The 18870-nt window shown below is 32.7% G+C and overlaps 3 protein-coding genes across 7 annotated transcripts; 2 read left to right on the plus strand and 1 right to left on the minus strand.

Moving 5' to 3' along the window:
- Nucleotides 1–1668: 1668 nt before the first annotated feature.
- Nucleotides 1669–3749, plus strand: LOC146945439 (small ribosomal subunit protein eS21y). Its single transcript, XM_085743768.1, has 4 exons — nucleotides 1669–1709; nucleotides 1828–1919; nucleotides 2014–2146; nucleotides 3547–3749. Exons 2-4 carry the CDS (start codon nucleotides 1870–1872, stop codon nucleotides 3607–3609), a joined length of 246 nt encoding a protein of 81 aa, XP_085599894.1. The 5' UTR covers nucleotides 1669–1709; nucleotides 1828–1869; the 3' UTR covers nucleotides 3610–3749.
- Nucleotides 3750–9182: 5433 nt separating this feature from the next.
- On the plus strand, nucleotides 9183–13981 carry LOC146945440 (putative protein phosphatase 2C 40). Of its 5 annotated transcripts, none has more exons than XM_085743770.1 (5): nucleotides 9183–9355; nucleotides 11256–11339; nucleotides 11475–12560; nucleotides 13248–13512; nucleotides 13600–13981. In XM_085743770.1, exons 3-5 carry the CDS (start codon nucleotides 11484–11486, stop codon nucleotides 13725–13727), a joined length of 1470 nt encoding a protein of 489 aa, XP_085599896.1. In that variant the 5' UTR covers nucleotides 9183–9355; nucleotides 11256–11339; nucleotides 11475–11483; the 3' UTR covers nucleotides 13728–13981. The 5 variants fall into 5 exon arrangements, with proteins under 5 accessions (XP_085599896.1, XP_085599897.1, XP_085599898.1 ...); XM_085743771.1 differs by lacking the exon at nucleotides 9183–9355 and adding an exon at nucleotides 10380–10686; XM_085743772.1 differs by lacking the exon at nucleotides 9183–9355 and adding an exon at nucleotides 10380–10509.
- A 1923-nt stretch (nucleotides 13982–15904) lies between these two features.
- On the minus strand, nucleotides 15905–17633 carry LOC146945441 (heavy metal-associated isoprenylated plant protein 35-like). Its single transcript, XM_085743774.1, has 3 exons — nucleotides 17258–17633; nucleotides 17051–17126; nucleotides 15905–16941 (listed from the first exon to the last, which is right to left on the minus strand). Exons 1-3 carry the CDS (start codon nucleotides 17300–17302, stop codon nucleotides 16172–16174), a joined length of 891 nt encoding a protein of 296 aa, XP_085599900.1. The 5' UTR covers nucleotides 17303–17633; the 3' UTR covers nucleotides 15905–16171.
- Nucleotides 17634–18870: the final 1237 nt, after the last annotated feature.

The following is an 18870-nucleotide window of genomic DNA, read 5'->3' on the forward strand; positions in this document are numbered from 1 at the left end:
CCAACTTGGAAGAAAAAGTAAATATACAGACTAGGTTGAGTCTTATAGATGGAGCTAGACCCATCTCAAAGTACAAAACAACTTTTTTTTTTATAATCAATTTCTCTAGTGATTAAGCTTGTTTGGTTGAATTAGAATGACCGAGTAGATGAAGCAAAACTTACAATCTAAATATGAAAAAATGAAAAATTTAGGATTCGAACTTCAACAACTATGTAACAACATCTATGAACCACAAAACATCTTTGGACGTAACATTTTCAGCGCTTCTAAAGTTACCGGTGTTATTGAGTTCTCAAAGAGACGATAAAATGCAATTATGTTTCTTTTTAAGGAACTACTTATATGTTAGTTAGGCTCATAGTTTTAAAAACCGGACCGGACCGGTCGGTCGGACCGGTTGAACCGGGAACCGGAGGGGTAACCGGTCCGGTCTGGCTTTCGGATCGTTCATGCAATCAGACTGGCGAGAACCGGTATGACTCGGCCGAAACCGGAAAAAATCGGTGACTCGCCGGTTTTCTAAAACCGGCAGGGTCAATGCTCTTTCCACCACCATCGGACCTACCCTGCACCATCTTTCTTTCCTTCACCGCCGCCCATGATAATCCTTGCAAAATGGAAAGAGAGAGAGAGATGCAAGTGTAATGAGTAAGGATTTGAAACTATAAAGTAGGAGATCTAATTTTAGCAAAGGAGAAAGGAGAAAGACTTTGAACGGCGGCTGTGCTATACTTGTTTTAACATCTTTAAAAAACCCTAAGGACAAAATAACATAATTACCCTTTGTTTGTGACTTATATTACAAAAATAGTTGGGCTGTGTTATGCAATAGAAGTGGGCCTGGATTCTTTAATCGTATGGTTTTTTATTCTTTGTTTAATTAAACAATGGATTTTAATTGAAAATTTATGTATATTAACGCTTCCTTTTCTAATAAAAGCTACACATATATTTTTTTTTGAGAAGGGGAAAGCTGCACATATATTTGTTTAAGGAGTTTTGATCTTTCATATGTGACATGAGTGTCTTTTTATAAAACAAAATAGAGATGGAGTCATCCGATTCAATCGATTTAATATCGATACACCTTTTTTATAGAGTCCGAGTTATACAATCGAGTTATCCGATTTAATCCGGTTCAGTCATGCGGTTCAACCAATGACCCAATGGTTCAACCATTAACCCAATGACCCAGTGACCTTGTCGAGTCGGTGACCGGTCCGGTTTTTAAAACTATGGTTAGGGTGGCTATACGAGATAGTCCTCACTCATGTTTTTGTATTTTTTTTTCTTTTGTTATAGAACTAGTTTTTAGAGAAATGATATTTGTACAACCACTTTATTACAAACTCTTTGACAACTTTCTCTCTCATACTCACATTATATTTTTATTCTCTCTCTTCCTTTCTCTCCCTCTCTCTCTATTGTTTTGGACCAATGAGAAGAGAGAAAATGAAAATTGTCATCAAAGTTGTCCCAAATGGTTGTACATATATCACTACTCATAAAAAAAACTAGTTTATACAAAAACGCTTATCACAAAAAGGAGGTGCAATAAGTAAGTTGTTGATATGAACTATTAAGGTCTAGTATAAATTTCAAAAAACCCGGCCCATGAATATTAGGGTTTAGGTTTATAACAGCTTGTAGCTTCTCTTCGCCACTGCCTCCCTCTGCTTTGCGTCTGTTTGAATCTCTCTCATCTGGTTCGTCTCTTCTCTCTCACAATCAATTTGAATCGTTCATAGAGTTCTTCATTTCATTGTGCAAATCGAAATCATCTACTTCTTTATATTCTAATTCACTTTATTATTATTTTTCTAGATTTTTGCTGCCAAGTGATTGATTTTTCAACAAACCCTAAAGATGCAGAACGAAGAAGGACAAATCACCGAGCTCTACATTCCTAGGAAGTGGTATGAACTTTTATAATCGCTTTTTTTTATTATAATTGTTTTGAAAAATCAGTGTTTGATTTTGAACTGTTTTTGTTTTGTGGATTTGTTTCAGTTCTGCTACAAACAGGCTTATTACTGCTAAGGATCATGCATCAGTTCAGCTGAACATAGGTCATTTGGATGAGAGCGGTGTTTACAATGGTCACTTCTCCACTTTTGCTCTCTGTGGCTTCACCCGTGCTCAGGTATCCATTTGTTCCACTCTAATTTCGGTTTCTATCTTTGTTATTTTGGTGATTTGCGTTGAATTAAGAGTAAATAATTAGGGTTTTGTCTGTTTTTTTTGCTTATTATGTTGATCTAATTGTAAATTTGTTTTGTTTTTAATTAAGCTATAAGCACCATACACACATGTTCTGGGTTTTTAAATCGAATTTAGAAATTATTGTGTATACTGTAAGAATTATGTATCATTTATTCAAGACAACAAACATAGTTTCCCTCTGCCCAGTCTAGGCCTGGTTTGGATGGGCTTATTCTTATTTTTGAGCTTGTACAAAACAGCTTATGCAAATAAATAAGCTTATATGTATTATTCATAAGCTTGTCAGGCAATTTATGAAAAACAGATTATGATGAGACCAATATAACATAATTTCTTAAAAGCTTATTTATTTGCATACGCTATGTTTCATAAGCTAAAAAAATAAGGCAAACGGTCTTTTAGTACCCGACAAAGAATTAAACCCGAACTACTTGTTTTGGTCTCTCTGCTATGATGAGCCATAGACGAATTTGTCCTCTGCCAGGTCTAAATTTGGCCTCGGCGAGGGACCAAATTGAGTCTTCACTCTTTTTTCGATGTCATTGTGTTATCTCTGGATATGATTTGAATTAAATCATGTTGAAAGTGTTGATTCTATATATCTTATATTGGTATTTGCCTGTTTATTAAAAACTACTCGTTTTCGCTTATACCAATATATCTTATATTGGTATAAGCGAGCCTGTTTATTAAAAACTTATTTTGGGTTTTTGCCTTGTGTTTCTTTGCTTGTCTTTTAGCAGTTTGCTTCGCATTGTTTTAACTTAAAATTTATACTTCCTCGGGTCCTTTTTATAAGAAACAAATGGTTCAACAGGAGTTAATGTATTTGGTCTATATTATGAACCAAATACATCAACTTTATGGTCAACTAAGGTTGAATGCAGAAAACATAGTGAAATTAACTAATTTGTCTATTTCCTTGCCTAAGTTTACATATTATCAGTATGGTTTCTTTTCAAATTTTGCAATTGTGTCAAACTGACCAATGTAAGCTGAGAAATTTGACAAATTTTCTGCATGAATTCTTCGCATATTATAACTACTCTATACATCACTGATGTCTCTAGTGGAGTATTTTTTGAATGCAGAAAACACAGTGAAATTAACTAATGTGTAACATTTTTTTATTTTTTATCAATTGGCACTCTGAAAAATGAAAAATGTCGCTAAAACTGTGATTGTTATTAGAAACACACTGAAATAAGTAGGGAAGTGGATGAAAACCTTTATATCTATGTTGGACATATTTTATGTATTAATTCATGTCATGCCTTGGAAAATACTTTGACGAGTTATTGATGCTTGTTTTATTTTCAGGGAGATGCTGACAGTGGAATTGATCGCCTATGGCAGAAGAAGAAAACCGAGCTTAAGCAGTAGACACAATATCACTTCTTTGTTGTGTTTTTTTTACAGACTATCATGTGTTGAGTTCAACTTTTGTTAGAGATATTGGATTATTTTGACCTATGTAATGCGATGCCTATTTTGAAATTCATTTGGTACTTTTAAGGCATTCACCTAAGTTTGCTTAAGTGCTTCAAAAAAAAAAATTAGTTGTTTTCTATAACATTTCAGAGGTTGATTTACTTACTGCCAACTGCTTTGCCCTTCTGCGTATCCATCCTTTGATTAAAAAAAAGGTGACATTTCACATGGGAAAGGTGAAAATGTTCCCATCATGGAACACATGAGATTATGGGTTAGATCTTGAGATTGTATTTGACTTTATCCTACATCTCCCACACCATAACACTTCTTCTTCACTCTCTCTCCTTGCTCTCCACCCCCACCACACCTTATCTCTTTCACCAGAGGGAAAAACTGTTAATGTTAAATTAAGATCAATTTCAGTGCTGCTTCTACCAAAATCTTTTACTGCAGTAACCAAGCAAGTTACACCAAGTGACGTGATCAATGGGCATTACGAAAACGTATTAATATAGATGTTAGTGCAAAGCAGTGTGTTCTATTAGTTTTGCTTCTATGAAAACGAGACCAAGATCCTCCATACAAGACTTTCAATGTTGTTAATCTTACATTAAATCCAATTGAAAACCTAAGACTAAATGAGTAAATGTTGTTAATCCTACATGATTTTTGTCTTCACGGGTACTTGTATTTTGCTTTTATTAAAAAAAAATATCTGGATATTTGAGTTGAAAATGATTTATCTTTACATTTTTTTTTTGTTTCAATTAGATCTAATTTAGGACATGGTTGGAAGTCATTGGTAAATGTTATTGTGATAGTGGGGTTGGTGGTGGTGGGAAAAAAGGAGGGATAGTGAAGATGAAGAAGAAGAAGAAGGAGAAGTGTTGTGGTGTGGGAGATGTAGGATAAAGTTAAATATAACCTCAAGATCTAACCCATAATCTCATGTGTTCTATGGTGGGAACATTTTCACCTTTACCATGTGAAATGCCACCAAAAAAAATGCAACTATACTTGTTTTTTAAAATTTTCTCGATAAGTTTAGAAAATATATATTGAACACTTGAAATAGTGTTAAGCTTTATAGATTTAAAAAATTATTTTTTATAATGAATGTCAACTTTTTAAATTCATTTCATATGAAAAATTCGGTTACATAGTTTATCAAATTGAAGTGATGTTTGTTCTAAATTTGAGTCTAGATATGGATTTAAGATCAGTGCTATTTCTTGCGAAGCATCCGCATTACTGCAACACCACATAACCATGGAAAGGTTTGTGACTGTCCTAATGCTACACATATAACCGTACAAGGTTTGGTTGATTGAAAATTCAGGACCGCAACCCTATAAGGAAGCTAATTAAATAGAACACCTATCATTCATGAGCTTCACTATAGGAATCCTTTGCAATGCTTGGCAAAAACTATGTAATAAACTGAAGTTTCGCTCTAAGCTGCCAATATGCGATTGATAGGGAATTTGTGATGTCTTAATATGGGTGATTCTTAATTGAATGTTCCTTTTACTTAAGGGACTATTTTCCTATCAATGTCTTGTTGTGTCTCTCCCTGACCCAATTTGAAGGCTAGCATCGCATTTGTTAGCAAGTTTAGTTAGTTTTGGTCATTCCATAGTTAGGATTGCAGGGTCCAACACGCCGGGTAGCACTTGGGTGACATAGAATTGGTGATATTGACCAATCACAATGTCACAATCCTTGTGAAAGAGAGGAAGAAAAAAAAAAGCCACTTGTAACATTGTGGTTGACCAATGTCACCAATATAATCAATTTTATGTCACCCAAGTGCTACCATGGTCTAGTATATCTTTTAGATCATGATGGTGAAGTTCTGCCATTTTTTCGCTGATGTAGTTTAAGTTGTAACCATGTCGTACCAACACCATGCTGCTAAATAGCTCCAACAAAAGGCTACCCACGATGCCAATACCAACACCATGTCGTTGCAGGCCAACACCAAAAAACAGAAACACAACACCTGAACACCACCAAAACAAAGAAGCACCCATACACAATCACCTTATCTAATAGCAGCCAAAGAACCTAATAACATGCACCACAAAACCAAAACCGCAGGCAGCACAACAGCTTGCCATACCACAACTCTACAGCCCCTCATCACCCAGAACTTCAGCATAAAAAACACCCCTACAACCAACTACAATGCTCTAACCAACGCTTACATCACTCCCGGACCCGCACAACACCTCCCACATAAACCCCAAAACGTCAGCGCATTACCTTATAAAACAATCTCCATGATTCCAAATTTCCAATTCCATTAGATAACCAGCTCCAACAGTATAATATAGCACCCTCCACAGCTAAAAGCTCAAATAAAACACCACACAAACGGTACCCCAAAACCCTTCCTAGAACCAACCTAACAACAAACAACTCCAACAACTCTTGCAGACCCTATGCACAAAAGTCAACAATTTGCATCAACACCCTAAATTTCATCTATTGAAATTACAAATACCATAGTCTAACACTTCTAACAAACGTTGTTTTCATTAAACGTAACTAATAGCAATAATTTATTCACAAGCATCTTCGCATACAATCTCAATTTTCATTTTATAGCAAAAGTGACACATAATCCATGGCAGCTTGTACATAAACTAGAAATTAAAATCTCACACTCTTTAAAAAATAACTAATCTCATCTCATTTGTATAAAATAATGCTAGCAACACACTTAACACACAATCTCTTTGAATGATTAAAATTCATACGGGTCTTCCATATGAGACTCATATGATTTGGTGGAATCTATGAAAATATTAGTCAATCAAAGAGTGTGTGTTTGATATGCGTATATATAAAATATTAAATATGTATTTACATATAATATATGTTATGGATTATGTATAAATTATGGACCCAATTCATCGCATGTAACAAATTCATATAGATCAGATTGTCAAAAAAAAAAAACAAATCCATATAGATATCAAACAATTTTTGTTGTTGCATATACTCGAAAGTGGATGCATAATTCTATCAACTATATCCTATTTGGACATTGAGTTATACAATTTTTTTTTTTTTTTGAAAGAAGTTATACAATTTATTGGCATCTCATAAAAAAAATACAATCTATCGACAGCGTCAAGAGTTAAGAAAATGACACCAACTTGGTCAAAAAAAGAAAACGACATGAACGAGTCGAAAAAATCCAAACATTTTTTAACGATTGTATTCTTTATTGAAAATTCCACACGGTTATTATGAAATTAATTCTCATGTCAAAGATAGTAGTTAAACCTTTTTAAATTCATGTCACTGAAATTTTATATTAAAAAAAAAAGTCATGTCGCTAAAAATGATTGGTAAACAGGATCTTACAGAATTATTGAACCAAGAATTTTATATGGATGGCCCTTATTTTGGCCTAACTCTTCAGAAAATCAATGGACACGAAAATGTAAAAAAGTCCAAAATTCTGAAAAGGAACTAAAATGTGTAACCATTCATTTATTTCATCGCAGCCTCTAAGCATGTTAGACAACAGTACATCAAAAACATCCTTTTCCATCATGACGTTATCATAAGAAAGAAAAAAAACACAACAAAAGAGATTTTCGTGATACTTCCAAATTTCCAATGTCGACGAGTACTTGTCAAAAGATTATATTGAATTGACTATAAATGATCTTGCAAGAGGCATAGATGTTTTTTCTTTTTTACCATTAAATCAATAAATTATATCAAACTTTCATTTAATTTAATAATGTGATTTGTCGATCAAATGGTAAATACTTGTTTGTACATGAGGTAAGATTTGTCTCACTTGTACATCATATAATTAATCTATAAAATGAGTATCTAGCATTAACAAAGGTATTTAGGTCACCCTTAAACACTTGTAAAGACAATTTATCCACTAAAGAGATATTTACGTTGACATCGTAAATTAAATTCATGACTTTATAGTTGATTTACCTTCTTATCAACCGAGTCAATTTTCATTAAAAAAATATACTGCTATATTCCATAAAATAATAATTTAGTTACGTTTGTGCTCATTTTTGGTAAAGGACACAACAAAAATAACTTTTTAATTCGTATCTATAATTATGTATATATCATTAAAAAATTGAAAACAACATATTAAAAATTCTTTCCGTAAAAAAAATTATATTGAAGATTTAAAAGAATTATTTGTCATGAAACTTGAAGAATCGCAAGTGTCTTTGGAAGCTCATGAGACTAGGCTAAAACAAAGAAAGTCTGAGAAAGTTACATAAGAAGCATTGTAAGCCAAGTTCTTCGAAAACGCGATGGATGATACATCAAAGTTTAAAGGGTTAAATATGTTTTTGGTCTCTATAAATATACCAACTTTTCGTTTTAGTCCCTTTAAAATTTTCCTTCAACTTTTAGTCCCTCAAAAATTTTCCATCTTCACTTTTGGTCCCTCTTTTAAAGTAAACTCATATGTAGAATTCATATTTTTGAATAAAATTTTGCAGAAAAATTCATAATATTATAAGAATCTCTCCCAAAAAAAATTAATTTTTTTTAACAAAACATGAATTTAATATGAATTTTTATATTTTTTACGGTTAAAAATTCATAAATTTATGTTTTGTTAAAAAATTCTAATTTTTTTTGGGAATTTTTTTTACAATATTCTACATATTTCTGCACAATTTCATTAAAAATACAAAAATTAACTTAAAAATTGGGACCAAAAGTAGTGATTGAAAATTTTATGGGGACTAAAACGAAAAGTTAGTATATTTATAGAGATTAAAAATATATTTAACCCAAGTTTAAAAAAGGGAAATAAAAGTGAAAAAAGAAGAAGAATAATGACGAATGTTCTGGCAAGAATTCTGAAAACCAAGATGATTAGAGCAAAATCGAGAGACAAAATCAAAGTTTATCTCTCATACACATGATGTTGTTATTGTTATCCTCTCTCTTCCTTCTTCACTTTCTCTTATTTTTAACTAATAAAAAGAGAGACAAAGAAATTTATCACAAAAGATGTCATCAAATAGTTGTACAAATATCATTACTTATATTATAATTTAGATATATTTTTTTTTGACTCAATTAAGTGTAGAGATAAACTTTCAAAACTAACAGTTAAGTTGTGACAAAAAAAAAACACACAATTAAGTGAAGAAATATACTTTCAAAACAAACAATTTAAGATATAAAAAAAATTAGTTTCTCTTTTTGACCAAAAATAAATGAAAAAGATATAAGAAAGAGATAATCAAAAGATAAAACGGCTTGATTAAAAAAAAAAAGATAAAAAAGTTTCAAAATTTTAAAATTTTAATTTATAAGTCAATATATATTTTTGACTCCATTTAAGTGAAGAGATAAACTTTCAAAACAAACAATTTAGATTTAAAAAATTAGTTTTGTTTTTGACCGAAAATAAATGAAAAAGATAAAAGAAAGAGAGAGAAGCATGAACCATAAGAAAATTTGGTTGCTTATATAAAAGAGGAAAACCAGCTTCTTCTATTCTCTTCTCTACCATTCGAATTTTCCAACCAACTCGCTTTTCGGGTTTCCTTGAAGCACTTATTCTCTCAATAATCCATTCCTCTCCCTTTTCACCTTCTTCTATACTTCCTTAAACCTGCATTTTTACCTTCTTCAATCTTTGTTGCAATTCATTCATTGCCTTCTTCAGGATCTATTGGTAAGTGGGTTTTTCTTCTTTTCTTATAAAAATATAATTTTTATGTTTTTTTATATTTTGCTAATAAGTTGTGTGTTTGTTTGTTTACATGATATTTTGTGTTTTTTGAGTTTCATATGTTAGATATTTGTCTTTGTTCTTTGTGGGTTTTGACTATTTTATGAAAAAGATGCAGCTTTTTTATTTAAGCTTCTATATAATAATTTTGCTATTGGAGAAATTTTGAGTAATTGTATTTGTTTGTTGATGAAAAAAACAATTGTTTAGATGGGTCATTGAGAAGTGTCCCATGTGGAGTCTACAAGGGGTTGGTTGATGCTTGAAAATTGTTCGAAACTTTGATGATGATCAATGTCGTCACCTTAAGTAGAAGTTCAAGATTGGTTTTAATTTGACGAAAACAGTTGAATTTTGAGTACTAATATTTGTTCTTGTTTTTTGAGGTTCTAATTACGTGGTGTGACAATGGTTGTTGTTGTTTGAGTTTTGAGCATTAATATTTGTTTTGTTGAATTGACACTGATTGGTCATTGTTTAGTTGTGATGACGAGTAATACTATGAGGTTTTACCGACAAGGATTGACATGGTTGTAGTTAGAATTTCGAACAATTTTCAAGCATTGGTTCATTGTAGACTGTATATGCCACTGCTCAAAAGCGTGGCATATACAGGCTGGGATCGAAAGCGTGTCCTGATGTTCGTCATGTGTTAGTGTTCAACACAACACTGACACATGTGATTACATTGAATTATGTCATTGCGTCAACATTTTATTGGTGTTGACGTGTGCTTCATAGATAATTACAGGCTGGGACCTACTATAGATGCACCTTTGGTGTGATTTTACATCAAGTTTTATGAAGTGTTAGTTTTAGTTAGCCTCTTGCGTTAATCAATGGTTTTAAGTATTATAATAATGTGTCATTGTCGATGACACTTGATTGAGTAAGAGAGAGAGAGAGAGAGATTGGAAGCAAGCAAACCAGGAAATTGATTTTAGTGCACATAGATTTGTGTTTCTAGACTTTTGTCTTTTGTATTCTCTTACCATTGACAGAAGGAGCTTTTTGTTTGCTTATGGTGATCAATTGAGTATGTTTTTGGAACGGCGGTGGGATTAGCCCAAACACACGTCTCCTAAACTCTAGAAATTGTAGCTCCCCTTTTTCATGTCTAAAGACCTTCTAAATATGAGTTGGCATAATCAAAAATCGAAATCAAACAGGAACTGAATACTATAATACTATAATTTTGTTTTTTTTTTTGTTGGAATGAAATACATGAATTTACAACTAGAGATGCTTGGCATTTAGCTACTGTGAAGTCTGAAGTTAGATTATCTTTCTTGGCCTCTCTGTGATGTTATGCTGTTAGTTTGATTATAGATGAAAGATCATTTGTGTTAATCTCTCTCTCTCTGATTGTCTATGCTTTGTTATTTTGTTTGTAACCCTCTCCCCTTCTCACATAAATAAGGAAGAATAAATTTTGGCTAAGAACCTATTCATTGTATAGTTTTTGTTGAACCATTATTGGTTTCCAAAAGAGAATTTGATTCCATTATTTGCAGATTTTGACAGAGATAATCTGAGGCTGAATATGTATAACCTACAATGTTTGAATTGAAATATTACTGTGAAACTAAATTCTACTTCAACGAATCTCTGTTGTTTTTCCATTGATTGCATTAATTAATTGTAATATTTCTCCCTCTCTATTCATATCTTTTAGTGTCTTTCCTAATACTTATACTCACTAAAACCTGCAAACAATTGAATACACACATTTATATACTTTCATGTAAATATTATGTTATCAAGTTTCATTGCTAATAAATTTTAGTGTTATCATTTCTTTATCCGTTGATCTGATGGCTGCTTACTCATGTATGTGGTGCAGGCTGCAAATTTTTTTGAAGGAATCATTGTTGGAGCATTATCTGATATATCAATCGAGCCCTTCCAAAATCTAGAAAATCAATCAGTTGAGTTTTTTATATGATTAAATGGATATTTTCTCGTAGTTAGTATTTATGAATGTATACATTGATTAAAAAATTGAGGCATTTCATATATACCAGTGATATTGATACTTTTGAGAATGATTTTTTTAAACCAGGAGATAAACATGCTTAGTCCTGAAGGTGAACTGAAAATAAGTTTTGGCTATCAATGCAATAGCGACAGAGGCATCCCTTGCAAGGTTGCCAATGGCTGCAAAATACGCCCTGAAATGCGAAGAACAAGCAGTTTCTCTTGCTTGTCTGGTGCTGCCTTAAGTGCAAATGCTACACTTGCCAACACAAACATCTGCAATGGTGTGATAGGAGAAGAAATCCTTCCAAACTTGGACTCTCCTAATTCATTTCGACGGGTACCCTCTTCACCGAGTCTTGGAATGTTGGACATGCTATCATCTTCTCTTCATAGTAGCTTGTCAAACCTAAGTTGTAGCCCGTCAAGTCCAAGTAATATGCTTGAATATGACCCTTGTTCGTTAAGATTCATGAGTGCTCCTTCTCGAAGTGAAGGTTTTCTTAGTGCTACGGAAGTACAAGTAGCGGGAGGAGCTGCCGGTGAAGATAGAGTGCAAGCAGTTTGTTCTGAAGAAAATGGTTGGCTTTTTTGTGCAATTTATGACGGCTTTAATGGGAGAGATGCAGCGGACTTTCTGGCCTGTACCCTTTATGACTCTATTGTATCTTATCTAAATACAATAGATTGGGATTCAAAACCAAATTCTATCAACACTTCTGACAATGAAGGATTTGATGATAGTCGTACTCTTCACGAGCATCAATCTTCCTCGAGTAAATCATTTTCACATGTGGTACTTGATAGCCTCAAACATGTTCTTAGTCAGGTTGAGAATGATTTCTTGTACATGGTTGAGCAGGAAATGGAAGAACGTCCGGATTTAGTCTCTATTGGATCTTGTGTTTTACTTGTGCTTCTTCATGGGAATGATTTATGTACACTCAATCTAGGAGACAGTAGAGCAGTGCTGGCAACATGCAGTAACGGAACGAGCGGGAATGAGAGGTTGAAAGCTATTCAACTTACTGATAGTCATACTGTTGACAATGAAGCTGAAAGAGTTCAACTTCTTGCCGATCATCCCGATGATCCTAAGACCATTGTATCAGGGAGAGTGAAAGGAAAGTTGAAGGTTACGCGCGCATTTGGAGTTGGCTACTTGAAAAAGGTTGGTATCTTTTTTAAATTTTAGCCAATGAGTTTATAAATAATTTTGGATACTGATATTTACAGTTTCATACTCACATCAGATAATGATATATATGCATTTTACTCCTATATATGTATCCAAGAAGTATCCTAATTTTTTTAAAAAACTTTTAAAAGGTTTTGAGCGATACATTTGGGATACCTCTTCGATACTTTGGGATATAGCTTCAAAAATTTGAGCCTTGTTCTTATATAATGTTGTGAGCACAATTGGAGTGCATACAAACAGATTGATTACAAGTATCTTGTTGTAAATTGCAACCTCATTTGCATATGTAGTCAGTAATAAAAAATATCAACGTCCTTTTACTAATATTATGCATTTATGTGAAATTTATTAATTTATAATTCAGTGTTAAAAACTTAAAATATCTAGACCACATCGAATCTTTTGGTTTTAAGAATTTCCCACATCCCCATATCCATGTTATATTATATATCAATACCATGTCAAATCAAGCGTATGGGCTTCATAGAAAAATAGTTATTTAAAATTTATACCAATATTCAAGCTACTAATGGTGATTGGTGAGAAGATGGAAAGAGTGTCATGCATTTTCTGAGTTTGCTGGTCTATAAATCCAATTATTGCGAGAGTATAATATTCTTCATATCAAACAAATAACTTTGATTTTTTCTCATGCAGAAAATTCTGAATGAAGCATTAATGGGAATCCTTCGAGTACGTGATCTTAAGAGTCCGCCATATGTTTCGACCGAGCCATCACTGAACGTGCATAAAATTTCTACTTCTGATCAATTTGTTATAGTTGCCAGTGATGGTTTATTTGACTTCTTCAGCAACGAGGAAGTAGTGAATCTTGTGGAGTCTTATATCTTGACCAATCCTCATGGTGATCCAGCTAAATTTCTCATTGAAGAATTAGTTGAAAAAGCAGCTAATTCTGCAGGTTGTTTTCTGAGATCCCATGCTGAATTTATAAATAGATATTTTTGTTTTTATTATCGGTTAGTTAACCAGATCGATTCTCTTACAGGTTTTAGCACGGAGGAGTTGATGAATATTCCGGCTGGAAGGAGGAGAAAGTATCATGATGATGTCACTGTAATGGTAATCATCCTTGGTATGAATAAACGGACTTCAAAGGCGTCAATTTGTATCTAAACATTGACCAAAGAAAATTTGCATGTGAAACTTTTGAATGGATACCTTGGTCAAGTAGTGTTTTCTAGTCTTCTAGATAGTTATGATATTCAAAGGCTGTACATATGAAAATTTTGTTCTATTCAAAGATTTTGCTTTACAGATTTTGGTTAATCCGTTAATTTCTTGCCATAATAATAGATTTGTGGAATTCAGATTAGTGAACTATATATTTTAATTTATTTTGTTTCATTTATAAAATATTAGTTTGAGAATTTTTATATATTTTAATTTATTTTGTTTCATTTATAAAATATTAGTTTGAGAATTTTTTTTTGTCGTATTTCTAAACTGCTTGGACAAAAAGGCACCGATGACTATTTCTAAACTTAATGTATATATGAATGATTGGCTATGTATAATGCTTTAGTTCTTAAGTCAAAGAATAAGTGATAATATAACCAAGCAACTGAGCTCAACCGGTTAATAAGATTCACCAAGGACAAATCGTTCGGAAAAACTTGAGTTCGATTTTTGGGTGGCACAATTCTTGGTCAGACTATCCTTATTTCATGGCCAAACTCTGGATTACTGGGGCCTCTTTCCTCTGGGAACCGAAGGGTTAATGCCAACAAAAAAAAAAGTGATAATCAACTAAGGAGAGTTGGGTAACCAATTGATTTGAGCTAAAAAAATAAAAAGTTGAAGGTCCTAAGTTCAAATCTGGGCAAAGGGATAATCAACCTTTATTTATCAGATTTGTAATCTACATATTCTACCCAGAATCAATCACACCTTCTAACTACAAAATTTCTTAGAAAAAAAATCTAGAAACTTTCAAGCCTTTTTATTAGATTTCTCAACTTCTGGTTTTCAATCCTCTAAATTTACCACCTTATTATCGTGTTTTGCTATATCACAGTCAAGATTGGATAAAAAGATTGAAAACAATTATAAAAAGTCTTAAGCGTTGAAAAAAAAAAAAAAACACAAAAAAGCTACAAAACACAAAATCACATATCTACCATTCAAAGAAAACAAACATAGTGTTCGTAAACATAACTCAGTTCATAGAGACAATACATAATCTATGCAAGGTCAGGGTTCAAACTCCGACCGACGCTAAAAAAAGAAAACAAACATAGATGATAATTCTTGACTGAATTAATAATTCTTCTGAACTTTATATTTTTCTTGATGGAATTGAAAATTATTATAAATAAAGCCACTATACTCAATAAAGATCATAACATTACTAAATATATATTTTTTACCTTCAGTCGAAAGCCGACACAAAAATGAAAAGAAGCTAAAAATGCATTTATACTAACTACACTTTTAGTGTTATAAACCTTTCATGACAATCATGCCCCATAATCTTATAATCTTCTTTTTATAAACTACTTTAATTTATGTGAATCAAATCTCTCTTTACTGATAATATATCTCTAACTGTGAAGCTTTTCAAATAGAGTCTTTAGTTTTAAGGTTTAAAGTTTAGAATATGAAATTACTTTTCACTGAGATTTAAATGGCCCCAACTATAAAGTGCTTTTAATAAATTCCAACTTTTTCCCCACAAGAATAGTCCTGCCACATTTAAATGTCCCAAAAAAGACCAAAATTCAATAAAAAATGTCGTCTTTTTTTGCCTATTGTCTTGTAACTCACAAAGTGTGCTTCAAATTAGACCCTCCACCATTTTTTCTTTCCCTTTTCCCTCATTTAGATTCAAAATACTCTAGTTCTTTTTTTGAAGGAAAATACTCTAGTTCTTAATAAACAAGTATAAGCAAATGTCCCCATTTTGTTTATCACATTTTTAGTCCTTATATTGCTTCTTTTCTTTTCTGAAACAACTTTTCTAAAAAATTTCCTTTTGCACATGCTAATTTTTTAACTGGTTTATCTTGAATATTAATTACCTTTTGCAAATGAGCATATATTTCTTTATGATATGAGATCCCTACCCCTCCATAATGCTCTCTTTGGTAAATGATTTTGCACATCAAAATTTTAATGTCATTTACGATGTGTATATTTTGTGTATACTTTCTATAAGCAAGTTGCATAAGATAAAAAGTGAGAGATAGAGGTATACGCCTATAGTATCACAAACATACACCAACTATATCTAACATACACACAAATTCTCTCATGACAAATTTATGTAAAACTTTTAACATAATTTAGATATCTTTCTCTCAAAGATGCACATTTAGTCCATGATTTACCATTAGATCCATAACAAAAAACAAAGCTAAAACATAACATTTCAGCTTTGAGATGCCTAAAGTACAAAAACAGCCCTTACAAGGCTTACAAGACCAAAGAGAGTACAATGTATATATGCCTTGTAAAACAGCCCTTAAACCTATCATTGCAAAACTACCTAGGAGTGTCTTCTTGGACCATAAAACCAAAACAAAAGTGCAAGTGTGCAACATTTTCTTTCTTCACAATCCTCACATAATGGAACATCCATTAGCATTTTCATCACTAAACAACTCAAAAGGAACCAACGGTCCAGATTGAACCTGATAAGTACCATATTGATCAACAAAGCTAGGAGGACACGTGTAGGGTGAAGATGGAACATGATAAGAAGGATCACCAACTCTTCCCATAGGATACAATCTATTGTAAGCTGACGACATATAAACCATTGAAGGGTAACAACCAGTTTCTGATGGATACAAGATTGATTGCTGACGTGTAGGGCTGAGATTCACTTGGTGGGCCATAGTCTGACCAAGATTCTGAAATTGGAATCCACTGTGTGCTGGTCCACTCTTAGCTACTGTAGTCAAACCATCACTTCCATCATTTCCATTTCCATTTCCATTTCCACTACACCCATCTTTCTTTTTCTTCTTCTTATTATTATCAGAACCACCTCCACCACTCACCGGAGGAACATGGTTACCGTCCGGTGACTTTTCCGGCGACTCTCCGGCGTCAGTTTTTGACTTTTTGTTCTTGTTTTTACCTTCATTTTCACACTTGGTAACACTTTCAGTTCCCTTGTTTTGCAAGCTTTGTGCTTCTTTTGGTTCATTCTGATCCTTCTTTTTCTTCTCTTTGCCGGAGTTTTTTCCCTTCCCGTCAAGATTCTCCGGCCAAATCTCAGCGTACTTTCCAGCTTTGACCAGCTTCCTTAAAAGGGTCTCAACAGCAACATTTCCAGTTACTGTTACTTTTTGTTGTTGTGAATCAATTGTTGCAGTGAAAACACCTTCATAGTTATGCATGGTAAAAGAAGAAAGAAAATGCTTTAGTAACAAATATTTGAAATTTGAAGAAAAATTTCTCTTTTTGTTAGTAGCTAGTAAGAGTAAAAGTACCATCAATGCGCTTCAAAACTTTCTTTACTTTCTTTCTGCAACCTTCACAGTGGATAGAAACTTTCAAGAACCATGTCTGAAAATATCATAAGAGAAAGAAAACAAAGTTAGAAGAGGAAAAAACTAAGTGCATGTTCCACTATAAAGCATAAATGTGTGTGTAACATTCCATAAGGGAAACAAAATGAACGAATTTAAAATTAGTACCTGATACTTGAAAGGTTCTGAAGAGGGTTTTGCTTTTGCATCCATTAGAGAGAGGGAAGTGGAATTGAAGGGATTGAAGAGTTGAAAGCAGAGAAAAAAATAGAGAGTGAGTGAATGTGGGGGCTTAATGAGAAAAGAAGGGAAAATGCCAAGAATGTACTTGGGAGTATATGCACTGTGTGGGGGAACAAAGTGAACAGGCAAGGATGGAAGTATAATGTGACAACAATGACATAAGGGCACTACGCTGGTTCATCATATTCAATTCAATTCAATTCAATACCACTCTTCTAGTAATAGTTTTACTTTTACCTTGCTTAATTTTTCTTTTACTCACTTGGTTAATGTTTTGGCTATAAATTTGCACATTACAACATTTGTATGTACTTTTACATTACAACGTTTTTTTTTTAACAAACAAAAATGGTATATATAAACAAAATTAGAAAATCTCCGAGCACAAGGTGGCTAAGAAATTCCTAAAGAAACATCCAAACAATGTTACACAACAGTTAGTCAATGCTCAAATATAACAAAAGACTTGACCACCATGAAGTAAAGCCAAAAACAAAGTTTGTGTTACTAGCCTTCAACCACCATAAAGAATAGTGTTTTACTTTATCTAACAACTTATCCATGGAACTTTGGACATTAGTAAACAATCTATTGTTACTATCATTCCATATAGTCCAGGCACAAAGTAACCGAACTAGCTGCATGAAAGAACGTCGTGCCTGCGAACCACCTGCTGAGTGAGTAAACTGATACAAGTGGTATGAGATACTGAAAGGATCTGGTCCCGACACACCAAGCCAAGACCGCACCGCATGCCATAACAAACCGTAAAAATCACAAGATAAGAATAAATATTGAGATGTCTCCATGTGCCCTGCTAGACAACTCGCATCCACGTCTGAGATAATATTGCGATCCAGAAGATTTGACCTTCCAAATGATATATCCTTTTAACAATTTCATATAAATTAAGAAATAAATTGAACGTTGTACCCCCTCTGTCCCCCCTCTGTTCCATAATAATTAAACTTTTTGTTCATTTCATACATATTAAGAAAAAATGTATAAACGAAAGAGAGGGAAAAATGGTTTTGAATGCTTTATCAAGTAGGGAAAAGATTCTCTTCAATGACTTTACCTTCATTGAAAATCTAAACCATTGAGTGCGTTCTCTATTTTGTTTTTAATATTAGATTCTTTTTTATCTTTTATTTTGAAGGTTAGGATTTCAATGGATCTCTCCATTCATTGGAGAGGATCCATTCCCTGACAAGTATTGGTGCATTCATCATTATCATAAATATAAAGTACAATATATTGAATTGAGAGTGAAAAAAGTAGTATTAACAAGAATTATAATTGAAAAGAAAGTAATTGATATAACATTAAAAAATGAAATGAGTCAATTATTTTGGAACAAATTTTTATTTTTTACAAATGACTCGGTTATTTTGAGAAATATCTTTCATTAATGAAATGAGAAATATAAATTAAAAGAATTGAAAAAAGATAAAATAATAAATAGTAAAGAACATAATAGGAAAATAAACATTAATGATTCATTGATATTGTATAATGACATACTCCCTCAGTTGTCA

This window comes from Medicago sativa, chromosome 2 (genome assembly GCF_051527215.1).
Source record: "Medicago sativa cultivar Bolivia chromosome 2, Bolivia_mono, whole genome shotgun sequence".
NCBI classification, from domain to species: domain Eukaryota; kingdom Viridiplantae; phylum Streptophyta; class Magnoliopsida; order Fabales; family Fabaceae; genus Medicago; species Medicago sativa.

Bases quoted from the DNA above. Each gene is read 5' to 3' on its own strand.
- LOC146945439 (XM_085743768.1), top strand. From the start codon at position 1,870: ATGCAGAACGAAGAAGGACAAATCACCGAGCTCTACATTCCTAGGAAG. The intron at 1,920-2,013 runs GTATGAACTTTT...GATTTGTTTCAG, and splicing joins CTCTACATTCCTAGGAAGTG to TTCTGCTACAAACAGGCTTA. The intron at 2,147-3,546 runs GTATCCATTTGT...TTTTATTTTCAG, and splicing joins GTGGCTTCACCCGTGCTCAG to GGAGATGCTGACAGTGGAAT.
- LOC146945441 (XM_085743774.1), bottom strand. From the start codon at position 17,302: ATGGATGCAAAAGCAAAACCCTCTTCAGAACCTTTCAAGTATCAG. The intron at 17,127-17,257 runs GTACTAATTTTA...TGATATTTTCAG, and splicing joins CAGAACCTTTCAAGTATCAG to ACATGGTTCTTGAAAGTTTC. The intron at 16,942-17,050 runs GTACTTTTACTC...ATAACTATGAAG, and splicing joins AGTTTTGAAGCGCATTGATG to GTGTTTTCACTGCAACAATT.
- LOC146945440 (XM_085743769.1), top strand. From the start codon at position 11,241: ATGTATGTGGTGCAGGCTGCAAATTTTTTTGAAGGAATCATTGTTGGA. The intron at 12,561-13,247 runs GTTGGTATCTTT...TTTCTCATGCAG, and splicing joins GAGTTGGCTACTTGAAAAAG to AAAATTCTGAATGAAGCATT. The intron at 13,513-13,599 runs GTTGTTTTCTGA...ATTCTCTTACAG, and splicing joins AAAAGCAGCTAATTCTGCAG to GTTTTAGCACGGAGGAGTTG.